At 37.6% G+C, this 27,759-nt stretch overlaps 1 protein-coding gene across 1 annotated transcript in view; it reads left to right on the top strand.

The window, feature by feature from the left end:
- Window positions 1-25,584, top strand: part of LOC106075048 (uncharacterized) — a 50,891-nt gene extending 25,307 nt beyond the window's left edge. The window contains exons 5-18 of the mRNA XM_056016134.1: window positions 40-172; window positions 907-1,036; window positions 1,521-1,599; window positions 3,880-3,963; window positions 4,560-4,711; window positions 5,600-5,637; window positions 7,237-7,342; window positions 7,941-8,099; window positions 9,143-9,269; window positions 10,315-10,437; window positions 12,635-12,686; window positions 14,991-15,151; window positions 15,503-16,100; window positions 20,415-25,584. Coding sequence (XP_055872109.1) covers window positions 40-172; window positions 907-1,036; window positions 1,521-1,599; window positions 3,880-3,963; window positions 4,560-4,711; window positions 5,600-5,637; window positions 7,237-7,342; window positions 7,941-8,099; window positions 9,143-9,269; window positions 10,315-10,437; window positions 12,635-12,686; window positions 14,991-15,151; window positions 15,503-16,100; window positions 20,415-21,856 — 3,384 coding nt within the window. The 3' untranslated portion in view covers window positions 21,857-25,584. The remainder of the gene's footprint in view (window positions 1-39; window positions 173-906; window positions 1,037-1,520; window positions 1,600-3,879; window positions 3,964-4,559; window positions 4,712-5,599; window positions 5,638-7,236; window positions 7,343-7,940; window positions 8,100-9,142; window positions 9,270-10,314; window positions 10,438-12,634; window positions 12,687-14,990; window positions 15,152-15,502; window positions 16,101-20,414) is intronic.
- The last annotated feature ends 2,175 nt before the right edge of the window (window positions 25,585-27,759 follow it).

Below are 27,759 nucleotides of genomic sequence, written 5' to 3'. Positions count from 1 at the left end.
CAATGAAAGCAGATTTAACAAAATCGTTTCTACTTCCAGGAAGGTTTTTTCTATGACGGTCTTGAGCGTCTCTACCTGACCCATAATCCCTCAGGAGGTCTGCATCTCATCCACAAACAGGCCAGGGAGGTGGACCTAAGGGACGACTACATCAACACTGTCAGATCAGAGGGTGAGAGGGAAACGTGTCCTCCTATTCGATATGTTAGCTGTTTGTGTGTGTACGCCCTTGTCTTGTCCTTCAGAAGTAGGAGGATGTAAAAAGAACGATCGAGGTTGTTGTGTCGGTAAAGTTTCTGGTAGAACGTGTGTATTGCTCCCACACCCAATCTCGGATCAAAATGACAAAACAAGAATCAATAAAAAAAAATTAAGTAATTTGTTAATAATCTATTTTGTAGATCGACGCTTTAAAGTTTGAAGCTAAAAAAAATAGCTATTAAACCTTCTAGTTTCATAAGCGATTAGCTGCACAGCGGTTAGTGCGTTGGATTGAGAAGGCTAGAGTCCTCGAGTTCGAATTCAGGTCTTTCAACTTATTTTTTTTTACTAATGCATTTTAAAAGCGATCACGTTACCATTTAAGCAGATAACCCTTTCTCCCCCCCCCCCCCTTTTTAATACTCTACTGGTCTAGATAAGTGATAGGATCATAGTGTATTGAGAAAGCTAAAAACATGAAGTTGCGCTATATAAAAAAGCAATTGGTAAAAATATTTCAAATCGCACAGATTTATTATTGTTAGTAAAGATCTATTACAAATTTATTTACATGACTGATTCAAACTAATTGATACATCTACTCTTCATATAAGTTTTTTTTTAGTATTTTTTTAAAATACGTCCTGTTTAGAAACTATTGTAGAAACAATCTTATGTTTGTTTGTTTGTGTGTTTTTTTTTCAGGGTTGCCCGAGCAGAGCACAAGAGGACCAATCATTTACAAGAGTAGCACGAGGTTCCGGCGTCAAAGCGAGGCTCTAAGGGAGCACGAGATCCGTTTGTTTATGGTGACAGACTACCAAGAATACTTAAAGTAAGCAAAGTGCTGCCAACTAACACAATATTATTTGTAATTTCACAGAAAATAACAGAGCTGCCACTTTCTCGGTTTTCTTTATTGAAAGCACAAACTAAATGCGCTCTAGGGAAATGAATAAATAAATAAGGTTCCCTTTTAGGACCTTGCGGGTCTCAATGGAGAAAATTCACAGCTCGTCTTTTCCTATGACCTTTTCTTAGCGAGGATGTTATGTGACAAGCACAACTAATGTCTGTTATATATATTAGGGCTAGGGTTTTTCAATTACCTAGTTACCATCGGGATTCGAACTTAACCACTCGGCCAACACAAATAAATAGGGCGACAGTATTTTTCTCTTTTGTATTGAACACTTTTGTTAAGTATATTGCAGATAAACTTTTATAAAATATATAAACTTTCTTAATAAGTATAGCAGTGTATGGCATGACAAAAGCAGCATTGCAATGAATAGTGTTTCTGTGATTTCATTCTTTAGTTGGTGGAGGTACTATCAAAGAAACGCAACTCTAACAGAAATAGAAATGAATCATTATTACTCGTTTGTTGCAAACTCGGTAAGTAAATGAAGTGAAAACTCTTTTCTTTGATTCTTTTTTTTTTATACTGTCTAAGCCTGGTTTTCTTTCTTGCTCTCTCTCTCTCTCTCTCTCTTATTTTCTTTTTCTATATTTCTCTCTGTTTCTCTTGACTGACAACCTCTCTCTCCAAAAATGTTTGTCGTAAATATATAAATAATATTTTTCATTTTATCTTTCTCATTGTCAGTCTTTCTCTATCTATCTATCTATCTATCTATCTGTCTGTCTATCTATCTATCTATCTATCTATCTATCTATCTATCTTTCTGTCCGTATGTATGTATTGTCATAGTAAGTGTATGTGTTTTGAGTGGCTGGTAGTGCAGTGTGTGTGCCTGTATATGAAATGACCAGTGGACCTTGAGTGTACATGGTTGAGTGAACAGCAGTGTGTCAGGACTGTGTGTAAAAGGAAGTCAGTTGAGAGAGCAAGTGGCTGGAGTAAAGAACATAAACAGAGACTAATAAAATCATTGTGTTTATTGAAGCTCATGTTGTTTTTGTTGTCTATTAAAGTATGTCTGTCTGTCTCTCTCATATATATATATGTCTGTCCATCCATCTGTACGTCAGTCTGTCTGTCTGCCTGTCTATATATCTATCTAGATTTTTTTTACCTGCCTATCGCTCTCCTGTTGAATCTATATTTTTATTTTGAGTCAATGTTTCCTTCATTGCGAATTAGCACAGTGCTCAAACTTTTGTAACTCAGGCCAAAATCTGATTATGATATTTGACTCCTCTTCTGCTGTCTTTACGTCCGATTGGAGGCGAACCATTTTTCATTTTTCCATATTTAAATGCATATTAATGAAACTGATGTCTTCTGTGGACTTCATTAGGTTTACTTCATTTTCTGTGACTGTCCTTTATCCTTTGCGTTAGATCTAAAAGACAATTCCGGCATTCATTTGGGAAAGTCTCTTCAATCCATCTACAAACTTGTTTTCCTTGATAGCAAGGAATCAGAAAACAATGCAGCCTATGTCAGATTATTTCATTGAAACAACTAATAAAAATTGCATTTACTACCTGCATTTTTGCGATGTCTGATGACGACAAAGCCGTTGTCCGTGGGGGGTTCCAATATAAGTCTTCGGCAAGGGCTTTCTTTTGGGTATAGTATTCTGCTGGAGGTCGGTGTGGAAAATGTAGAATCAATATTTACCGTTAGATAGTTGCACTGTTGAGACTCGCATCAACCATGATGGATGACCTCATCCCAAAGCCGATCTTTTTTTTTTTGACGATCTAAAATAGTAAACGTAATAGAGGTTGCCCCGAAATCGCTAAAAGGATGAAATCCGACGCCATTTTGCCCTCACTAGCATAGAGGAAAAAACCTGGTTGTGGATGGCCTCTGAAAGAGATGGCTAGAACGATTTCACTACGTTTGCGGGACACAAATTTGAGATGCCCATAAGTCCCCCCCTTCCCCCCCCCCCCAAAAAAGAAAAAAAAAAGCTGCAATCGATAGCAAAGCTGAACACGTGAATATCGGTTCGATCGAAACTAATCGCTATAGAAGGCCTGAACAACGACATCGCAGCCTGTGGACAGCTTAGACCAATAGCTCGTTGTCACGTCACAGGTGAAGTCAGATTTTGTTGCAGGTCAGTGTTCATGCTTTCTACAACGAATGGCCTCAGTTTGATAGACCCAGACAGACACTGAACAGACATGGTACCCAGACTCAGCCACCATCTGTTGTGAGATGAAGAAAATAAAGGAAACTCTTCGGATCATTGCCGTTTTACCCGTTGGCCAATATGCGTCCTCACCATAAAGTTTCAATATGTTTTGCCAAGAGTAGCTCAAGAAAATATCACCCATATCCTGTACTAAATAAGGCTCGGGCTTGATTTTTAGCGCAACACAATAAAACTTACAAAATCTAATGGACAAAACTAACTTTGGTTCGTCACATAAAAAATACGTTTCAACACAAACACACATACAAAACATAGATCTGTCTCATGCTGTATAAAGAAATAATCAAATAAACAGGCAATAATAGGTCTAAAACATTTGGCGTCAAAATATCCTGAGCCAAAAAGGCCCTGTTTCTTCGGTCTTCTTGGTATAATTTCTCTAATTGATATTACTGTTGTTTCTGTATATAATTTCATGTATCTAATTTTTTTTATTTAATTCCAAACAATTTAATTAACATTTTAAAGACATGATTTTTCATAATTTTTGCTCATCAATAGTAATAATTATAACAACGTTTAGTGTTTTCTTATTCACTTCTAGATCAACATCCGTTACAGCAGTATCAACGACGTAGACCCGACCTTCAAAGTTGAGATTGTTGTCACTGGATTGTTGATCGTGAATGTGAGTTCTTCTGCTTGTGAAGTTTAGACATCAATTTGTTAAGTTAGTCTGATGACAAACTGTATCTCTGTTGATCTTTCAATGTCAGTTATCCAATACATTTATGTTAATGTTTCCATGTTAAGTTATCCAATAGCTTTATGTTAATGTTTCCATGTTAAGTTATCCAATAGCTTTATGTTAATGTTTCCATGTTAAGTTATCCAATAGCTTTATGTTAATGTTTCCGTGTAAAGTTATCCAATAGATTTATGTTTCCGTGTAAAGTTATCCAATAGCTTTATGTTAATGTTTCCGTGTAAAGTTATCCAATAGATTTATGTTTCCATGTAAAGTTATCCAATAGATTTATGTTTCCGTGTAAAGTTATCCAATAGATTTATGTTTCCGTGTAAAGTTATCCAATAGATTTATGTTTCCGTGTAAAGTTATCCAATAGATTTATGTTTCCATGTTAAGTTATCCAATAGCTTTATGTTTCCGTGTAAAGTTATCCAATAGCTTTATGTTTCCGTATAAAGTTATCCAATAGGTGATGTGCCCGTGAAGTCAATAGTTTTTCATTGGACACTGGTGAACTTGAATTCTTTCCACAGTCACCGTCGGTCAGCTCATGGACAGAGAGCAACGCCCTCAAGCCAGGATCGAATTACGTGGATGCTTACAGGGCGTTGGACGCCTTTGGGGTGTGGGTGCGAAGAATGCACACAGATCTTCCGCTGAGTGACCATTGGATGCTTTTTACTGGGTATGTTAGGAGGTGTCCTCCCGTTGGTTTTATTATTTACTGAGTTATTTGAAAGGTTTATCCCTGTGTTCACAAATAAACTTATTGGCTTAGCAGCACAATGAATCGTGAGCCAATAGTTCAAATGTTGTTCTATAAATATTAAGATTATCATGTCTGTATGCTAACGTAAACTTGAACTCAACTAAGCCATTGTTGTTGTTGTTGTTGTTGTTTTTCGGCTGATTTCAGACCATGCACGGTACTTGGGATGATCATTTTTTAATGAATTGTATGTGTCAAGGGGAGATATGAATGGAGTGATATGTTTAAGCAAGCCAGAGCCCTCCATGGGCTGTAGCGCCACTGGGATGGGTGGATAGATGTGTTATGGGAGGCTCGGTGGCTGAGTGGTAAAGCGCTTTTCTTCATAACCGGGGGTCCCGGGTTCGAATCCCGGTGAAGCCTGGGATATTTAATTTTGGAATCTTTAGTACCTGACATTAGTTTCTGTTTGTATTTTCTAACAACTCTATTGACGTATTCTTTTAAATGTAATCATTTTTTCTTCTTTCTTAACTGTAAGTTCTTCTATTGATGACTGAGCTGTAAGCTCCTGGTGTAGTTTTGTCCTTTTGGATCGGGACCTCTAGAGACAGGCTTGGACTTTTCATGTTTTCTTTTTCAGTTTTTAACTGTCTCTGAAAGAAGAACAGACCGATATTACTATCCGTCTGTCCGCCAGTCTGTCGCGTTTATATCTTATATAATATAGACGTTACTTCCAAAAAAGAAGATGGTTACGTCCTACATCTCAGAAACCAAAAGCTCTTTTCAAAAATGAAAATATGTTTTCATCATCGCATGCACCGTTTGAAAATAATGTTTCATAGTCTTTGTCTTCCACAGCTTTAACATCTACACAGAGAGGAATCCTATAGTCGCAGGTAAGTTTGTGTAGATCAAAGCTAGGGTGGCGGGAGGGAGGGGGAGAATTTGAAAATTCTAACGGCCCGCACTTGAAAGGGGGCCCCATTTGAGTGTTTTTTACATTAAATATTAAGCAAAACGCAGCCTCATCCCCAAAGAGGTCATTCCTCCGGGTTCCCAAAATGATGACGAATTCCTAGCTACGCCACTGGTGTAGATCTAGCATTTGGTGAAGAGTTTCAGCGTAGTTTCCAACAAGCTTCACATTCGCCTATCCCATAGTCCGTTGAACCGTTGGGGCACCACACACGATCTGTTGACCATCTTTCTCCATTCTTCTCTGACCCGCAAACCGTGATTCTGTGTTTCAATTTTCTTTACGCACTAAGAGATTAACAAACAACACCAGGCCTTCACTTTCACATCAACTTCACCTATCTGTCTGTTGAATCATTGAAGCACTACGCAAGATCTTTCTTCATTCCTCTCTGTCTTTTGCCTTTTATATAATATCTTTCAATGATATGCTTTCACGTTGCCTTCTCATCGCTTTCTCTCTCTGCTTCTTCTTTTTCCTGGTACTGCTCCCTAAAGGAAAGTTTTTTTGCGAGCCCTGAGGACCTTGTGGTATGGCCATATGTTATTACAAGAAAAACAACAGAAGTTCTTTCTAGAGCCTCGTTTTCAAACTAAAAGCAAAACAGAAAATTGGTGTATGTTTAACTTATAAAGTTTCTGTAAAATTCGATCCTGCAGGAGCTCAAATAGTCTGTAAGGAATGGGAAGCAGATTTGGTGGCTGGAGAAAGGCGGATAGAGGGATTGGCGGAGAAGCTACTTCCTTAAGCTTGATACCTAGTAGTTATCAATTTATTTTATTTTATATGGTAAATATACTAAGCTAACGGGAGATAAGCTTTGCAATAATAGAATATATATTTCTCTTCCCCCAAAGCGCGAATGTGACTATTGTCAACACGCAACATAGCAGACTCGGAAACGTCACAAGACCTCGAGAGTAACGTAGTTGTGTAAAGTAGTTATTGATTCTAAGTAATTGATGCAATTTCACTCAATATAAGCGAGTTTCTTTTCAAAATTCAGTCACTGTGCCTGTCTGGTCAAAAGTTTGTACACGTTATTTCTCCCACACCCAATCTCAGATCAAGTTGAAATTTTGCTCAATTATTTCTTCTCCCTGACAACACAAGAATCAATTTTAAAAATAACCAATTAGTTAATTAACTATTGGTAATAAATTATTTTGTTTGGTATCTCAAACAAGGGAAAGAAATTGTACTTGATCGAAGTGATGGTATAAGCTGAACTAGTCCCCTTTATAGATCTGAGGTTTAGTGAACACAAGCATGAAATAGAAACGATAGATAACTCTTACAATCCTCTATGTTCATAGAGCTAGCAGAGTGGTTACCGCGTTGTCTTGAGAAGCTTGAGAAAGCTTTAGCCCACAAGTTCTAATTCAGGTCGTTCACTAAAAAAAATACATTTATTATAAATTTAACTTGTATTATCTTTATTATAAGTGATAAAAATATGCTACTGTCAAAGACTCCCACCACTAATATAGATGTAAGGCAACCTTCTGTTCTTGTTCAGGTCTCGCACGTCTCAGCAGTATGTGCTCACTGACATCTATCTCCATCATCGAGCAGGACAACACCGGAAGTGTTGGTGCTACGGCCGCCCATGAACTTGGACACAGGTTTGTCAAGGTCATTTAGCAATGTGAACGTACATACATGAAGTAGACTTGTTACAATCATTGGCGTCTTTAGAGCTTTTAAGTTCGTGGGGGGGGGGGGGGCGTGGAGGGGAGGAGACGGGGAAGAGAATGGGGTGCATCTTTTTCGTAACCTTAATTCCAGTAAACCCTAACTTGAAGTGTAAAACATTCAGAAAACAATTTTAAAAAAGAAGTCTGTATTAGAATTTAGAACAGTTTTTCTCAACCTCAAGGCGAGTCCATCCTTCAACTCTAATGGTGGGTGGTCATTGTGCTGACCAAATGACACCCTACTCGTGAACCTATGGCCAAAGAAACACGTGACCTTAACATCATCTGCCCTTTCGTTCAAAAGGTCTGAAAAGAAAACTACATTTCTCCACACACACTGGGGGGGGGAGGGGGGGAGCCCCAATCATTTTCCTATGTTCTTAGCTACACAAATACATTTACCTGACGCTCTATCCATCCTATATTTTTTATGTAAAAAGGTTAAATAAATTAAAATAAAGTAGGTAAGTGGCTAATCTAGAATTAAAACTCTGTAATCAACATGCAACGCCAATTTTTCTTTCAGTCTTGGGTCACTTCATGATGGCGAGGAGCTGGACTGTTTTGACGATGACAATTACGTCATGTCGAAAAAGTTGAGAACCCCTGACAACGACATCCGTGCTTCCAGGCCTTGGCAGTTTTCCAAGTGCTCCATCAGGGCTTTTAAAAGATTTCTATCTAAGTAAGTCACTGTAAACGATTTGCTTTTCTCTTTTTTTTTCTACCCTGAAATGTTCGTCAGAAAGTATTTATTTGTTCTGTTTTGTTTTATAAGTTCTATAATAACCAATACAAAAACTAAAACTTATAAACCACAGTTTAGTTTTCAGGGATTTTTAAACGTCAACTTCTCCACTATTAATAGATAATTGCCGTTAGCTTCCTGTGTACAGATTATCACCACTAATAATAGATTATTGCCGTTAGCTTCCTGTGTACAGATTATCACCACTAATAATAGATTATTGCCGTTAGCTTCCTGTGTACAGATTATCACCACTAATAATAGATTATTGCCGTTAGCTTTTTGTATACAGATTTTCACCACTAAAAATTGATTATTGCCGTAGCTTCTTATATACATTATAAGATAATAATATATAATAATATGGATGAGTGCATTTTTTCACATGACCACGCAGACCCAGTAGCGACCTATGTATTTTGATTCAACTCACACAGACCAAACCTTTCTCCACCGAGGGTTCGTTTACGTTTTTTCTGGGCCACTTTCGACAAGGGCTTTTTTTTCTGGGGTCTCCAAAGAATTAAACTAACAATCGTTCCAAATCTTAAACTACTATCTATCATGGTAACAAAGTTATTAAGTGTTGAAGACAAGTATATCTATTTTTCAATCCCAATTTTGCGCACATTTCTTATATTTGATATTTTGGATTTTTTTTTTGGTAACCTTGTTTTTACTGTTTTGGTGACAATTTCGAGCCCTAAAAAGAATAGTAACTTTGAATTTCATTGTATGCAACAATATTAATCGTTCAAATTAAATAATTATAATATGAACTTTCACAACTAAATTAATGTTATTGAAAAAAAAACATAATCAGTGCCTTAAACGGGCCTATTAAAAAATAAGACCAGTTTATTTGTTGAAAAGAAGTATCGAATGAACACGCAAGTGGAGAGTTGCCTGCAAGGTGTCAGGCATTAAAGAAATACAATGTTAGCATTGTAATGTTTTTGTTCTCATTTGTTACTCTGAAGGGTCCAGTGTACCAACAAGTCTTCACGTGCAGAGTCCATACTGTCCTCTCGACTAAGTCCTGGTCAAGTCTTTTCTGCTGACCAGCAGTGTCAGTTGGCGTTTGGAAACGGATCCAACCTTGGGCGAGTAAGGAGAGGTTTTTTTTTATTTATAATTTTTTTTTTCTAAATTAACTATGACATATTGACTTCTCTGAGAACTAGCAGTTGTCTTGGAGAGTTTCATCATGAATGTCAAAAAGAGTTATCTGTTCTTTGTTTACATTTTCGCTTTTAAAATCCTGTTGACATGCTGATGGAGGGCCGGTGGCTAAGTGGTAGAGCGCTTGGTTTCCGAGTTTGAATCCTGGGATTTTTAAGTTTGCGATAGTTAGTGCGCCTCTGATCCCATCCAGCTCTAATGGGCATCTAGCATTTATTGGTGAATAGTAAAGGTGGTGGTCGTTGTGCTGGCCACATGACACCCTCGTTAACTGTTGAAAACAGAAGCAGATGACCTCTACATCACCTGCCCTATGTATTACTTGGTCTGAAAAGTGTTCTATACTTTTTTTTTTAATTACATTCTTTAAGCAATAGCACCGACTCTATGCTAGTGAAATTGAAAAAGGTTGTGTCCATTTTTACAATACCTCTATTCAAGTCACTCCTTTATGGAGGGTGGCCGGACGCTGATCTCAAAAATGGCTCTAACGATTTTCTTAGAAATTTAACAGTGGATGTATATCACTGAGAAAACAATTACTAGCTCGTTGGCCACATCGGGAAAACTTTAGTTTGACTGATTTTCAAAGTAAAAATAAATAAATGTAAATTTGGCTAGAGACTAAATCTAGGTCTAGATCTTGTATCGGTTTTGAAAGGATTATCGCGTTCGGGAGTTTCCGAATGTAAGGCTTTATGTAGTGAAGACTATTCAAGTGTTTAATAAATTAATGTTCAGGAAAATTTTTCGAGTTGTCTTCTAAGTCTAGATCTAAATGCTTATCATTGGAATAGTAAAAGGTGTACTAGACCTATACATTCGCTTAACCAGGATTCTTTCTCAGGGAAAAAAGGAAAGGTGCGGGGTAAAAAAATGTTTTTAAATCTAACATTCATAAATTTTTATGAGAAAAGCAATCTTGTTAGCCCTTGTTACTTAATCACTGTTTATTCTTTGTATTTTCTAGCAACTCCAATATATGGAAGGCTACAGCACCATGTGCAGGCGAATGTATTGCTCTGTGCCCAACGTCCCGGGACTGTACCAGGCCATCTTCCCGTTTGAGAAGACCTCGTGTGGCGACCGCAAGGTAAAGATCAGTGTTTCTCATAGATTATGTCACGACCTCGATCAATGGTTCTAATTGATAATATGATGACCTAGTTCAAAGGTTCTAATTCCTACAATGATGAGCGGGTTTACAAGGTTTCTTTGATATACAGGTACCCAGTATCAGAATTGTCACTGGAACGGTACTTTCCTAAACTTATTCATAGAAGGACAAGCTAGATCAGAGGTTCTCAAATTTTTTTTACACGGGGACCCCTTTATGTAGTCAATACTTGTTCATGAACCTCTAAGTGAAAAAGTGACATAAATACATATTATATATCTAAAAAATAAAAACAAAAACAAAAAACATTTTCTAGATGGGAGTGTTTAGATCTTTTTGAGTGTATGTGTGGCTGTCTCAACGAGCACAAATTTCGAGTCTTTTTTTTTTTTACATTTTATTTGTGGTGAGCTTCGTTACAATAATGAAACCACGTTGTAATATATAAAGAAGAAGAAGAGAAAAATTAGATAATTTTTATTGATCCAATCAAATGGAAATTCAGTTTGACTACAATTGACAACCTCAGCGTAACTACTGTACAATAACATTATAGATGCAACAATGACCCATAATGTAGTAAATAAATTTGGAATATGTTTTTTGTAATCAGAATATGTATTCCTCGTTTTTTTTTGGGGGGGGGGGGTTGGAAAATTTAGTAGGCTGCTCTTGTATTAGTATGAATTTATCAGTGATTGGGATTTGAGTTTGTCCACGCGCAAAAAGGTTCACTACCCAGTCGTAAATATCCAAGTGAAGAATGGGTTCAAACCTTTGCTTTAGGTTGTCATAGAATAGTACGTAATGGACATTTTAAACAGTAGTGAGGGACGAGTTGAGTATGATTCAAATTATCCGATCGGTTTAAATGGTTTTCATCGAAGAAAATATTTTAATTGTATACAATCTTGATCTTTCTGTTGACCCCCTTCAATTGTCTTGCGGACACCTAGGGGTCCGGGAACCACAGTTTGAGAAACACTGGACTACCTTATGTGTTGATCACACCCCTCGAAGGCCGCGCCAGTAAGCCCAGCTTTGCTCACTGGATAGAAGCGAAAATGAACCCTCGGGTTCGTGTTTAGGGCTACCCCATTTCTGACATATTAATTGCTCCCCATGGACGCCACGGGGGTGGGGGTCTGGACAGCCAGACTTCTTGGCTACTCTAAAAAGAGCAGGGATGCTAATAACGTGTCAACCTCAATGAGGTGGAAATGGAAAAAACACTACAAATAAACTAGAAAAATCGTTGGACAGTTCCTCTAGGGAACATTACATCAATGTCGAGTCCTGCACAGTTAGTTTGGTAAAACGTAGGAAAATGGCGGGTGTTCTCGGTATGCTCGACCTTCGGCCATGTATTCTAGTCCATGCGCCCGGAGTGCCAGACACATTTGAAATAGCAGTGTTTATATAGACATTGACTTGGACCTCTTCCAGACAGAGCAGTTTGTTCAAGCAGGCTTACACGCCTAGAGTTCGAAGAACCTTCGGCACAACTCTTTTGACATTCTCACCGAAAGCACGCATGATTTCCGGACAATAGTTCACCGACAGCTATATTAGAATATTACATATAACTTCATATTACAAATTACATATAGCTTCATATTACAAATTACATATAACATTTGTTGTACGCAAAAGAAAAAATGCTTCCCAGGACAAGTAGTTCACGCAGGATTAATTCAATTCTCGAGAGGCTAAGTACGCTTGAACTTTGGTTAGCTACCTATGATGGGGGCTCGAAGTCCGACACCCGACTCGAGCAGAGTTATATTTACTGAGCGCCTAAAGGCAGCACGGAAATCTTTCTCCCAGATGCCCTCTCCACCCAGTGGTCCATAAATGTGATTGGACCATAGCGCTATGAGCATGCTATAAGCATGAAAGTAGCACTATATAAATACCATAATTTATTTTATTTTATTTATTTATCCCTTATTTAAATCAATAACGGAAGTAAGATAATTGGAGTATGTCCTACTTGCCGACATCCCGGCATGATAATTTAAATAACATTTTTATGTTGGCGTTTTAGAATTTCAACTTTTACTTTTGACCTCACAAATGCAATGTTGTTTTTTTATGTGGTCACTACAACCACTTTATATCTGCATCTTCTTTTTATGATTAAATTTTTAGTTATTTTCTTTAATAATTCCAGTGGTGTCAAAGAGGAAGATGTGAGAACCACATAGATGCACCAACCATGGAAGGTAAGAGAATCACTGCATACTTCAACAATGATTCTCTAATATTCAGGTGTAATCATCTACTTTAATTAAGCTAAAAAAATGTAACGTCTATCTAATGATAAAAGTAATAATTTGATCATAATTCAAAAACATGTTTTGATTCAGATACATAAAAACCTGATTTTTAGTCTGTTGAACCTTTGGGGCACCACACGTGATCCGACAACGTTTCTCTCCATTCCTCACTGTCTCTTGCCATGAATAAGCCGGTCTATTCCTTAATTACCTTCCGTCGCTTCATCTGTTTTTACTTTTCCCTGAAGAAACGTCGATTCCTGAGGATTTTGTTATAAAGCCGTGCAGTCTTAACTTGCTTTTTTAAGTGTTCAGAAGGTCATCATGGGGTCTACTAACAATTGTAAGTCTGTTTCGTATTTCCACGTTTGTAATGCGGTCTTTTTATGTGATACTCATAATGTTCAAAGAATTCAAGGGATTCTTATTATAATTATGAGGCTCCATTTACTCTGCCAACTAATACACGGAGAAGGCGTTTTATTACACTAGTTTATTTCTTAAAGAGAACCTAATTCGACCATCGGCGGACATGACTGCTCGGGTGTGGCAAAATATGTAGGTCACAACTGGGACTGCTTAACTGCGTGAAATATGTAGGTCACAACTGGGACTGCTTAGCTGCGTGAAATATGTAGGTCACAACTGGGACTGCTTAACTGCGTGAAATATGTAGGTCACAACTGGGACTGCTTAACTGCGTGAAATATGTAGGTCACAACTGGGACTGCTTATCTGCGTGAAATATGTAGGTCACAACTGGGACTGCTTATCTGCGTGAAATATGTAGGTCACAACTGGGACTGCTTAGCTACGTGAAATATGTAGGTCACAACTGGGACTGCTTAGCTACGTGAAATATGTAGGTCACAACTGGGACTGCTTAGCTACGTGAAATATGTAGGTCACAACTGGGACTGCTTAGCTACGTGAAATACTGAACTCCTTATTAATCTGCGGACTCGAAGATAAGACTTTTTATTATTTTTTATTATTTCTCAAATAAATTTTTTTTTAATTTCACACATAATTAATATATAATGAAATTGAAACTGTTGAAAAGAAATGTATTCAGGCGCTAAATTATGGGGACACGACTATTCGTTCTCTGATTCCGTCCACTGACAAGTCGTTCACGACTTTTCGTTCACCCGACAATACGTTCACCCGACATTTCGTTCACCCGACAATACTTTCACACGACTATTCGTTCACCCGACATATCGCTCACCGACAACTTGCTCACAGACAACTTGTTCACCGACAACTTGTTCATCGATAGTTGGTTCACGACAAATCGTTCTCACGACAAATCGTTCACTGACAATTCTTTCATCGACAACTTGTTCACAGGCTAATCGTTCACTGGATAGTAACATATTGTTAATATTATATATTCTCTTCGCGTATTTAATTTGTTTACATTAAAACTTTTGTAGCTCATTAAGTGATCGAGTGATCCTGTTTCTATAAATGACTCATAAAACTCAAAAATGAATTAATAGGCTTGACATCAAGGCGATATTTGCAATATCTGGCATGTGGGGTTGTGAAGTATAAACTGTTTTGCTACATGAGAGCGGAAGGGGCTAGGGTTTGAATTCCAATGTAGACTAGGAAGTTTTTATACAAGATTTAACTAAATCTGAATTGTGCTGGCTGAATGCCTAAAGGCAGTACGGAAACCTTCTCTCATAACCACCTTTCTGTTGCGGTTACGTCTTAGAATAGCACAACGGTTTTTGAAATGTTTTTTTAAGCTAGAGTTATTTTTTCTTGGCACGTTTTTCAGCTAATGAGATAATAAAAATTATCTCCCCTTTTACAAAGCTTATATTAACTCTCTTCGTCCGTCTGTCTGGCAGAAATCTTTTACAAGCTTTCTTCTCATACTTTCCGTCTTCTGATCAAGTTAACTCTTATTATTATTATTATTATTATCGATGACAACATATGAATCAATACAAATAATCAAGTATTTAATTTTTTTTTTATAGAGAAAAAGGAAATAAATATTTCAGAGTGAAACTACAGTAACTGAACAGTTATTTTGCTTGTTTTAAAGTACATTCTTGGCTGCTTGATATTGCACATACGGAAATTCCAGAGTTATCAATGTTTCTAGCGCCATCTTTTCGGATTTTCTAATGTAAATAATTTGGATAGGGTTTAATTGCGACATTCACTAAGTCTATGACTAGATCTATATCTTGTATAAAGATTTTTCAAAATATTTATCATTTCAATCAGACCACTGTCCACAGGGGGACGACCCGACCGCCCCGTGTGTCCAAGAGGATTGCCCCTACTACACGCCACGGACCAAGATCGTGTACTGCTGCCATACATGCAGACCCCAACAGAGGCGCCCCGCCGTGAGCGACATCTTTCGTATCAGTGCCGTGCAGAGGGTAGGTATGGTATGCGCATGTCAGTGGCTTGCGCTTCCTTAATACGTAACACAGTATAAGATCATAGAAAACTATTTGTTTGTTTTTTAATTCGAGTATATGAGGAGGTTATCTCATGTGATACATATGTAAGCTCAACGGGTAAAACATCTAATATATTATTTTTATTTAAAAAAAAATAGTTTTACACCTTTTGAATATATTTTTAAATTATTTTATAAATATGTTTTTTTTTTAATTTTATTAAACAAAGTCGTGTTTATGTTTTTTAACTTTCCGCGCTCCCCCCCCCCAAAAAAAAAAAACGTTACTAATTTGAATCTGACTAAATAGATCCTTTTTTTTTTTCAGAATCAATCTCCTAAATCCGGTTTGGTAAATGCTGACCAGACGACAACTACAACTCCCCCGCTAGTATCTACCGAATCTACGACGCATGAGAGTCAGGACAGAACTTCTGTGGCAACTGAAGCTTTTAATGACCAAGATTTGACCACAGCAGCATCGCAGTTTGTTGATACTAAGGATACCAGCAATGTAACCAACAATGCAAAGTCTCAAAATAACAAAGCCAAGCCCCAAGCAAACGAGACCAATCCCCAAACAAACGAAGCTAATTCCGGACATTCCACACCAAAAGTTTTCTCTGAAATTACAGAGAGTTCTTTGGGATATTCTGACGAGTCAACGAGAGCAACGACAGATTCCACGTCATATGTTTTTACATCAGAGACGTCACCTATGACGACTTCGGAAATTCTAGGAGGAACAAAAAAAACACTGCTGGATTTACAAGACGCCACCACCAGGTCGCCTTCAGAACAAACCCCGCAAGTGCGCGTTGTTCCTCTTGGTCAAGGCGACGGACTAAAAGTAGATAATATCCCAAGGCCGAATAAAACCCGTGTACATCAAAATATCTCCGGGGACAATATTCAAGAATTTACAGGCTAGTAATCTTTCAATTTATAATTTATCTTTCATATGGTTGCATTTTTTTCCGGAAGATTTGAACCTGACTTTTCTAGTTTTTGCTCATTTATCGAGCGAAGATCTAGAAACTGCCATAAACCGCCTATAAATAGGGGTTGCCTTGGGTGGTCCTGAAGGTCGTTGTCTAGAGGGTGGATCGCTGGCGAGCAACTCCAAGCTCTAATTCAGTCTTAGGTGACAGGAACCCATTAACATCTATCATTGCAGCAGTGGCGCACCCTCTAAGGAGATTCAACTCCTTCATTTAGATCATAAACAAAATATTTAACTATAGAACATATTTACCTATTGAATTCGAGTGGATCAATCAGTCAGGTCAATCCAAGACAAAACTAGTTAATTACATCGCATAACTCAGACGTTGATACTGATATCACATAACTCAGACTTTCCTACTGGTATCACATAACTCAGACTTACCTTTCGATATCACATAACTCAGACTTACCTTTTGATATCACATAACTCAGACTTTCCTACAGATATCACATAACTCAGACTTACCTACTGATATCACATAACTCAGACTTACCTATTGATATCACATAACTCAGACTTTCCTACAGATATCACATAACTCAGACTTACCTATTGATATCACATAACTCAGACTTTCCTACAGATATCACATAACTCAGACTTACCTACTGATATCACATAACTCAGACTTTCCTACAGATATCACATAACTCAGACTTTCCTACTGATATCACATAACTCAGACTTTTCTACAGATATCACATAACTCAGACTTTCCTACAGATATCACATAACTCAGACTTTCCTACTGATATCACATAACTCAGACTTTCCTACTGATATCACATAACTCAGACTTACCTATTGATATCACATAACTCAGACTTTCCTACAGATATCACATAACTCAGACTTTCCTACTGATATCACATAACTCAGACTTTTCTACAGATATCACATAACTCAGACTTTCCTACAGATATCACATAACTCAGACTTACCTATTGATATCACATAACTCAGACTTTCCTACTGATATCACATAACTCAGACTTTCCTTTTGATATCACATAACTCAGACTTTCTAAAGACATCACATAACTTAGACTTTCCTACAGATATCACATAACTCAGACTTTCCTACTGATATCACATAAATCAGACTTTCCTACTGATATCACATAACTCAGACTTTCCTACAGATATCACATAACTCAGACTTTCCTACTGATATCACATAACTCAGACTTACCTATTGATATCACATAACTCAGACTTTCCTACTGATATCACATAACTCAGACTTTCCTACTGATATCACATAACTCAGACTTTCCTACTGATATCACATAACTCAGACTTACCTATTGATATCACATAACTCAGACTTTCCTACAGATATCACATAACTCAGACTTTCCTACTGATATCACATAACTCAGACTTTTCTACAGATATCACATAACTCAGACTTTCCTACAGATATCACATAACTCAGACTTACCTATTGATATCACATAACTCAGACTTTCCTACTGATATCACATAACTCAGACTTTCCTTTTGATATCACATAACTCAGACTTTCTAAAGACATCACATAACTTAGACTTTCCTACAGATATCACATAACTCAGACTTACCTACTGATATCACATAACTCAGACTTTCCTACTGATATCACATAACTCAGACTTTCCTACAGATATCACATAACTCAGACTTTCTAAAGACATCACATAACTTAGACTTTCCTACAGATATCACATAACTCAGACTTTCCTACTGATATCACATAACTTAGACTTTCCTACTGATATCACATAACTCAGACTTACCTACTGATATCACATAACTCAGACTTTCCTACTGATATCACATAACTCAGACTTACCTATTGATATCACATAACTCAGACTTACCTACTGATATCACATAACTCAGACTTTCCTACTGATATCACATAACTCAGACTTACCTACTGATATCACATAACTCAGACTTTCCTACTGATATCACATAACTCAGACTTACCTATTGATATCACATAACTCAGACTTACCTACTGATATCACATAACTCAGACTTTCCTACTGATATCACATAACTTAGACTTACCTACTGATATCACATAACTCAGACTTTCCTATTGATATCACATAACTCAGACTTACCTATTGATATCACATAACTCAGACTTTCCTACTGATATCACATAACTCAGACTTACCTTTTGATATCACATAACTCAGACTTTCCTACTGATATCACATAACTCAGACTTTCCTACTGATATCACATAACTCAGACTTACCTATTGATATCACATAACTCAGACTTTCCTACTGATATCACATAACTCAGACTTACCTACTGATATCACATAACTCAGACTTTCCTATTGATATCACATAACTCAGACTTACCTATTGATATCACATAACTCAGACTTTCCTACTGATATCACATAACTCAGACTTACCTTTTGATATCACATAACTCAGACTTTCCTACTGATATCACATAACTCAGACTTTCCTACTGATATCACATAACTCAGACTTACCTATTGATATCACATAACTCAGACTTTCCTACTGATATCACATAACTCAGACTTACCTACTGATATCACATAACTCAGACTTTCCTATTGATATCACATAACTCAGACTTACCTATTGATATCACATAACTCAGACTTACCTATTGATATGACATAACTCAGACTTTCCTACTGATATCACATAACTCAGACTTTCCTAATGATATCACATAACTCAGACTTTCCTACTGATATCACATAACTCAGACCTACTGATATCATGGACTTCCAACTTCAACAACTCTGTCCAAGCCCTATCTCCAACTCCTTCTGTTGCTCTCCTATCCCGGGCATGCTACCCTGCCTCATAGTGGCGCCCGGGTGGAAACGATCGTAGGAGGAAACGATTAGGCTAAATGGTAGCAAAACAAGACTCCTCTGGGGGTGCTTAAGGGGGTGCGAGGGCATCCTCATTGCACTGTGCGGAGTTGTAAAAATTGCGTAGAAGACAGACTGTAATACTGGCGCCATCACATATAGGTTATATTTCCTTGAGGCCTTGAATTAGAGGTAGACCCTGTACAAAACAAATAGCTCAATTAGATAATCATTATAAGACATCAGTTAGGCCAGTTTCACATCTAACTTCACATTCACTTTTTCCTATCCCTTTGACTGTTGCACCTTTGGGGCACCACACAAGATCTGTCAATCTTCTTTCTCCATTCTTTTCTGTCATTTGCCTTTGATAGAATTTCATTCTGATATTCTTTCTGAAAATATTGAAACCTCCCTTTTTACCTGCCTGGGTGGATGATTTCGGGAGTCGATTATGAGTTTCCACACAAACTGTCTTTGTAACCTTGTTGTTAGTATCTAGCATCCTATTTAGCTTTGGCAGAGGATCTGACAATCATTTAAGGATGTATGGGCACGACATGGCCTAGGGTTGTTTTACATGTTTCAGGTGTTCCTTCTTTAAATAAAAGACAATATGTAGCAATATTAAATTTCAATTAAGCGTCCTTGACATTGTTTCGTTTATCGTGAAAATCTCAGTTCAGCTAGTTAATCTATTATGAATGGTCTCCCTTACAGGTCACTAAGGTCAGACAGTATACACCGAGACCAATCGTGATGGAAGGCTTCAACGCTGACCTGCGACGACGAAACCTGTAGGCGATGGAGACCTATAACTCGAGGCCAAGTCGTAAAGATCTGTGACGTAGCAATGAGCTATTGGTCTCCACTGCCCAAAGGTTGCGACGTTGCAGGTCAGTGTTCAGGCCTTCAATGACGGTTGGTCTTGAGTAAACTCGTGTTTATTTTTTTTTTACCAAGCTTATATCAACTCTGTCTGTCTTTCTGTCTGTCTGGTGAAAAGTGTGTATACGTTATTTCTCCCACTCTTGGATCAAGTTGAAACTTCACACAATTATTCATTGGCATAGACAAGGCTACATTTGTTGGGTTTAGTCCCCTCAAATAATTGTTAACGCTAATTCTCCCTCACGCATTCTCCGATCAATTATTTATTGCTAACAAAACATGAATTAATAAGTCAATTAATCATTTTAATTAATTATTTTGTTTGAAATTAAATAAGGGAAATAGCTTGTACAATGTTGATGATATAGTTTTAAGGGCGAATACTTCCCCTTTAGATAAGCTTTGTTATTTTTTATTTTTTCTAAAGGGTTTTGCTTGTTTCAATTAATCAATCTCCCTATGTTATTCTACTTACAGGAGAACCTTTGAGTTCAGCTGGTGTCACCAAAACAAACAACAGCGGAACTCAAATGCAGCCAGCCAATCAAGAAACATCCTACAGCTCTTCCAGAGGGAACTTAGCTTTGCATTTGGGACTTACACCATTCAACGCTAACTTAAACAGCGACCTCATTTCCAACAGTGTTCAGGGCGTAAACCCGGAATCTGACATCATATTAAACATGATCCATAAGGGAGTTTCCATTCTCGCCCTTGCAGGCGACGACACCCGTGCAGATGGGGTTAAGCTGAATATTGTGTCCAGTGTTAAAGAACCAGCGATAGAAGATGGCACTGTCTCTAAATCTAATACTTCTCTAACCGGAAGCAACGCCATAGTCACAGAAAATCTTCCACCTGACCCGAGATCTGATATGACGCGCACGGTGGTCTCACCTGAAAGCAATCATATTTCTCTGGCGCCCTCCGCTCACATCCCAAGACTTATGGCGACAAGCTTTTGGCCCCCAGCAACTACTCCCGATCCAAACTATGAAAACTCTCAAAAAGGCGGCGGAATATTGGATGAAACAGGGTATATCGTGAATTCCATGTCTTCGTCTCGTCTCGCTTCGACAGATTCGTCACTCGACAAGGTTCTGGCAACTTCTATTTCACTGGACCCTAAACTAAAACTGGAAAAGTCTCCAGCCAGCAGTAATATATATTCAGGTGTGTCAAGCAGCGTACAAAAACCCGTCATGATGCCTTCAGAATTCTTGGGCGGCTCCAATCCTATTCGATATGCTCTTGACAAGGTTTCTACTTTGGAAACGCCTCCAGTAACAGCTTCCAGTGTAGATGGTGTCAATGCCGGGCCACTTCTTCCATTCTGGGAAATGCCTTCACAGAGTTTGCCCGAGTCTGTGCATACAAACAATATGCCGGACTTGGCCAACTTAAATTACCGTGCAAGATGGTGGAATGGGGTACTAGCTCAACGCAGCCATCAAGCTCTAGAAGTGTCGGACTATGCGGTGAACTGGCCCAACGACCCAACACAGACCGATGCGCGGTTGAGAACGCGGGTGGCTAGCAGATTGTCCCCCAGCGGACAAGCATCTTCATCTCCAACTGACTCGTACATTCCCAGGGGACACAAGGTGGAAATCATATCGTTCCAGCCTCACCTGAAACGATTTCTAGAAGAGATGGCCTCTGTGGACTCGGATTCTTCTCGTTTTGAGCCTACTCACCTTACAACTACCGATAAGCCAAATGTTTTGCTTAATTGTAGGTTTCAGTGCGTATTTTTCCGCGAGCTGGTTAGCCCAGCGGTGGACAGGTCTGACGAGTTTGTGAACTACTTAATCAGAAGACTACCTGTTTCCAATCGAATACCTGCTCCAAGTGTGAACATGAACCGTGTCTCGGACATTGGTCTCAGAGCTTCTTTACAAAGGCTGGTGGCGAGATAGGTGTTCACATCAAATACCTCTTGAGATTGAATTAAGAAGTGCGGGTGTTCAAATCTTTTAATTTATTTGTGAATCGGGTTAATGCACACTTCTACTATAGATGAAAACGAGGCTGCTGGTTCGCCTGTTAATTTCACTGGTCAAAACAAATGGATGTTTTTACTTTCTAATCACAAAAAGTGGATCAAAAAGCCGCTTTGTGCTCTACGCAGGGATTTATTTTGTGATACAATGTGAATAGTTATTTTTTGTGACCAAGAATTAACTGAAGTCAATGACGAAGCGACTAAAAGCCTAAAACTTGGTAGAGCAGAGTGTACGACAGCCATAGACATTTTGTTATCTTTTTGTTTTGTTTTATTTGTGTTTGTGTGTGTGTGCGTCTTTTTTGTTTTGTTTTTAGCGTCTTAATGTGTTTGTGTTTATGTAGCGTGTGTTTTTGTGTATTTTGTGTGAGTTGTTGCCCAGTGGTTGGTTTGTTTCTCCAAACAGTTGGTACAGCTAAACCGATATAATCTAAAACAGCTGGTACAACCAAACCGATGTAATCTAAAACAGCTGGTACAACCAAACCGATGTAATCTAAAACAGCTGGTACAACCAAACCGATGTAATCTAAAACAGCTAGTACAACCAAACCGATGTAATCTAAAACAGCTGGTACAACCAAACCGATGTAATCTAAAACAGCTGGTACAACCAAACCGATGTAATCTAAAACAGCTAGTACAACCAAACCGATGTAATCTAAAACAGCTGGTACAACCAAACCGATGTAATCTAAAACAGCCGGTAAAACTAAACCGATGTAATCTAAAACAGATGGTACAACTAAACCGATGTAATCTAAAACAGCTGGTACAACTAAACCAATGTAATCTAAAACAGCTGGTACAACTAAACCGATGTAATCTAAAACAGCTGGTACAACTAAACCGATGTAATCTAAAACAGCTGGTACAACTAAACCGATGTAATCTAAAACAGCTGGCACAACTAAACCGATGTAATCTAAAACAGCCCCGGTACAACTAAACCGATGTAATCTAAAACAGTTGGTACAACTAAACCGATGTAATCTAAAACAGCTAGTACAACTAAACCGATGTAATCTAAAACAGCTGGTACAACCAAACCGATGTAATCTAAAACAGCTGGTACAACCAAACCGATGTAATCTAAAACAGCTGGTACAACCAAACCGATGTAATCTAAAACAGCTAGTACAACCAAACCGATGTAATCTAAAACAGCTGGTACAACCAAACCGATGTAATCTAAAACAGCCGGTACAACTAAACCGATGTAATCTAAAACAGCTGGTACAGCTAAACCGATGTAATCTAAAACAGCTGGTACAACTAAACCGATGTAATCTAAAACAGCTAGTACAACTAAACCGATGTAATCTAAAACAGCCCCGGTACAACTAAACCGATGTAATCTAAAACAGATGGTACAACTAAACCGATGTAATCTAAAACAGCTGGTACAACTAAACCGATGTAATCTAAAACAGCTGGTACAACTAAACCGATGTAATCTAAAACAGCTGGTACAACTAAACCCATGTAATCTAAAACAGCTGGTACAACTAAACCGATGTAATCTAAAACAGCCCCGGTACAACTAAACCGATGTAATCTAAAACAGCTGGTACAACTAAACCGATGTAATCTAAAACAGCCCCGATACAACTAAACCGATGTAATCTAAAACAGATGGTACAACTAAACCGATGTAATCTAAAACAGCTGGTACAACTAAACCGATGTAATCTAAAACAGCTGGTACAACTAAACCGATGTAATCTAAAACAGCTGGTACAACTAAACCGATGTAATCTAAAACAGCTGGTACAACTAAACCGATGTAATCTAAAACAGCTGGTACAACTAAACCGATGTAATCTAAAACAGCTGGCACAACTAAACCGATGTAATCTAAAACAGCGTCGGTACAACTAAACCGATGTAATCTAAAACAGTTGGTACAACTAAACCGATGTAATCTAAAACAGCCCCGGTACAACTAAACCGATGTAATCTAAAACAGCTGGTACAACCAAACCGGTGTAATCTAAAACAGCTGGTACAACTAAACCGATGTAATCTAAAACAGCTGGCACAACTAAACCGATGTAATCTAAAACAGCCCCGGTACAACTAAACCGATGTAATCTAAAACAGTTGGTACAACTAAACCGATGTAATCTAAAACAGCTAGTACAACTAAACCGATGTAATCTAAAACAGCTGGTACAACCAAACCGATGTAATCTAAAACAGCTGGTACAACTAAACCGATGTAATCTAAAACAGCTGGTACAACCAAACCGGTGTAATCTAAAACAGCTGGCACAACTAAACCGATGTAATCTAAAACAGCGTCGGTACAACTAAACCGATGTAATCTAAAACAGTTGGTACAACTAAACCGATGTAATCTAAAACAGCCCCGGTACAACTAAACCGATGTAATCTAAAACAGCTGGTACAACCAAACCGGTGTAATCTAAAACAGCTGGTACAACTAAACCGATGTAATCTAAAACAGCTGGCACAACTAAACCGATGTAATCTAAAACAGCCCCGGTACAACTAAACCGATGTAATTTAAAACAGTTGGTACAACTAAACCGATGTAATCTAAAACAGCTAGTACAACTAAACCGATGTAATCTAAAACAGCTGGTACAACCAAACCGATGTAATCTAAAACAGCTGGTACAACTAAACCGATGTAATCTAAAACAGATGGTACAACTAAACCGATATAATCTAAAACAGCTGGTACAACTAAACCGATGTAATCTAAAACAGCTGGTACAACCAAACCGGTGTAATCTAAAACAGCGTCGGTACAACTAAACCGATGTAATCTAAAACAGTTGGTACAACTAAACCGATGTAATCTAAAACAGCTGGTACAACTAAACCGATGTAATCTAAAACAGCTGGTACAACCAAACCGGTGTAATCTAAAACAGCTGGTACAACTAAACCGATGTAGGCTTATTAAATTCTTAATGTAAAACTTGAAATAATACACGAACAAGCTCCTTATTAAGAATTATTACTTATAACTTTTATTAATGAATGTACACAGACTCCACTTGAATGTAGATCTAGGTAGAAACATAAATGAAATGTGAGTTAAAACAAGAGATAACTCACTACAAATACACGTCTTGTCTTTCTCATGTCTTTTTCTTATCTCCCTTTTCAACTTTCACCCCAGTCCTTTTTACAAAGCTTTTATCAACTCTGTCTGTCTGTCTGACACAAAGGTTTTGTACATGTTATTTCCCCTACAACCAATCTTGGATCAAGTTAAAATTTTGCACATTTTTTTTTGTTCACTCTTCCATCGCCAATACAACCAAAACATCCGCTCTTCTTTCTTCATGGTTACATCATAAACACATACACTCCAAACAATTTTTAAATGTTATCTTCGTCATTAAGTGTCGCGTGTGTGTGTGTGTGATATGTGTTGTGTTTTCTAATTTCACAAAGGTACCTGCAAACAGTGACTGCAGGCCTAAAACCTATCAAGGGCACGTATGTGCCACAAACTTAGTCTGTCGCTCGCAACTGTGTCAAATTTGTGATATTATTAAGATAACTTGAAATGTCTCCTTTGAATTATAGACGTTCTACATAATAAACAAGTCTAGACATGAGTATATGTTATCATAATGTATATTAAACAGATTTATTGAGATATTTTGCTTTGAAATTTTATTTTTTAAGAGATTTTTCTTTGCCTTGGGAAATTGGGTAACCAATAACCTTTGTAGCTTAAGCTAGGATTGTAACAAACACGTAATACATATCAAAAACTTAAATTTTGATGTGAAACAAAGTTACATCGTGAAAGGGGAATAATGCATACTTTCAATACATTCGCTTTGAATTTTTCAGGGTTATTTCCCTTATTTTCGTGTTGGCCTAAGACTATTTATAAAAGACAAAATTAATATACGTATAACTTCGGTATAACTAACTATGACCTCCTTTAGTCGCAAAGTGGGAATGGGTTATCTTGTTCATGGGAGTAGCCGGGGGGTGGGGTGGAGTTCAAACCTTTCGCCCCCGAAATAAAATCACATAAGACATTCATTATTTCTAACATAAGACAGGATTTACTTCTAATACAAGACAGATACTATTGCTCACATAAGACAGGCATTGTTTTTTGTACCATAAGACAGGCACTATTTCTAACACAAGACAGGCACTATTGCTCACATAAGAAAAGCATTATTTCTAACAATAGACAGGTAATATTGCTCACATAAGTAAGGCACTATTGTCCACAAGACATAACACATTTGCTAACAGAAGGCAGGCACTATTGATCAAATAAGACATAGACTATTGCCTAAATAAGACACTAAATTTTGCGCCCATTCGACAAGATACAATTGCCCACATAAGACACTATTGCCCACTAAGACAAAACATGAATGCCCTTAGCCTACATAAGACAGACACTATTTCCCACATAAAACAAGACATTATTGTCTCATTAGCCAAGTCTAGAACATCACCCTCAATGGCGGCCTGAAGTCGATTAGATACAAGTTATCTGCACTCCGAGTGCACTTGAACGAGGCGAGGTCTGTGATAAACCACCAAAAGTTGTAAAAAATATTTTTAAAAATTAGTAAAAAAAAAAACCCACAAAAATGTTTTCCAACCTCCCCCCCCCCCAATCAATGGCGACAGTAGGGTAGTCCAGATAAAAGCAAAATTAAAAAAATACTTTAAAATACAACAAAGAGTATATAAGGTAAAGAACTGCAAATTTACAGCCTTATATTCAACTACTATAAGATTTATTTCCCTTTCTATATCAAACAAAACTAATAAATTACCACTAATTAATTAATTGGTTAATTTTTTTTGTTCTGTTAGGGCAGCAGTTCTTAAACGGTGGTTGGCGAGTCCACAGAAAGAGGAAATTTGGATACTTCTTCACTAAAAGCAAGTTTTATCCCATCGAATAATATTCAATAATCAACTAGTACCTCACTACTGTTTAATATAAAGAACAATTCTTTGACTATTGGTGTCATGTGGTCAGCACAATGACCACCGCCTATACTTTTCCACAACTAATGCCAGGGTTGGCTGGACTAAGGGGTGATCTAAAAAAAATTAATCTCTGTCTTTACAAGGATTCGAACCAGAGGTTCTCGGTTTGGCAGCCAAACGCTTTACCGCTCGGTAGTTTTACTAACTACATCTAGTCTAGATCTATCTATAACCGTGTAACGGGCCAGTAAGGGCTTTTTTTTTCCATCTTTAGCCCTCTTTATTGTCTGGAGGAATTCATCTTTGCCTACTTAGTTATAATCCTATTCACTCTGTCTGTCTGTCTGGTAAAAAGTGTGTACACTCTATTTCTCCCACACCCATTCTCGGATCAAGTTAAAACTTCGCACAATTATTCATTGACATTGACAAGACATGAACCAATAAGAAAAAAGGAACCAATTAGACAATTTTATATTTTTAAATTCATTATTTTGTTAAATAGAAACAAGGGAAACTAATACTTCAGTATTCACAGATATGGCTACATTTGTTGGGTTTAGTCTCCTTAAATAATTGTTAACGCTATTTCTTCCTCATGCACTCTCCGATTCAGTTCATACTTTAAAGAATTATATATTGTACTTAACAAAACATGTATCAATAAACAAAAATACTCAATTAGTCATTTAATTATTGCTAATTACTTATTTTGTTTGATATTGAATAAGGGAAATAGCTTTTACATTATTGGTAGATATAGTTTTAAGGATGCATTTCTTCCCCTTTAGATATATTTTGCTTGTTTATATCTATCCTAGACATAAGAGAGTGCCCCTGCTTTGTCGTACGTCTAGACCT

The sequence above is a fragment of the Biomphalaria glabrata genome, chromosome 17, assembly GCF_947242115.1.
Source record: "Biomphalaria glabrata chromosome 17, xgBioGlab47.1, whole genome shotgun sequence".
NCBI classification, from domain to species: Eukaryota; Metazoa; Mollusca; class Gastropoda; family Planorbidae; genus Biomphalaria; species Biomphalaria glabrata.
This window is presented reverse-complemented; position numbering and strand designations above follow the sequence as displayed.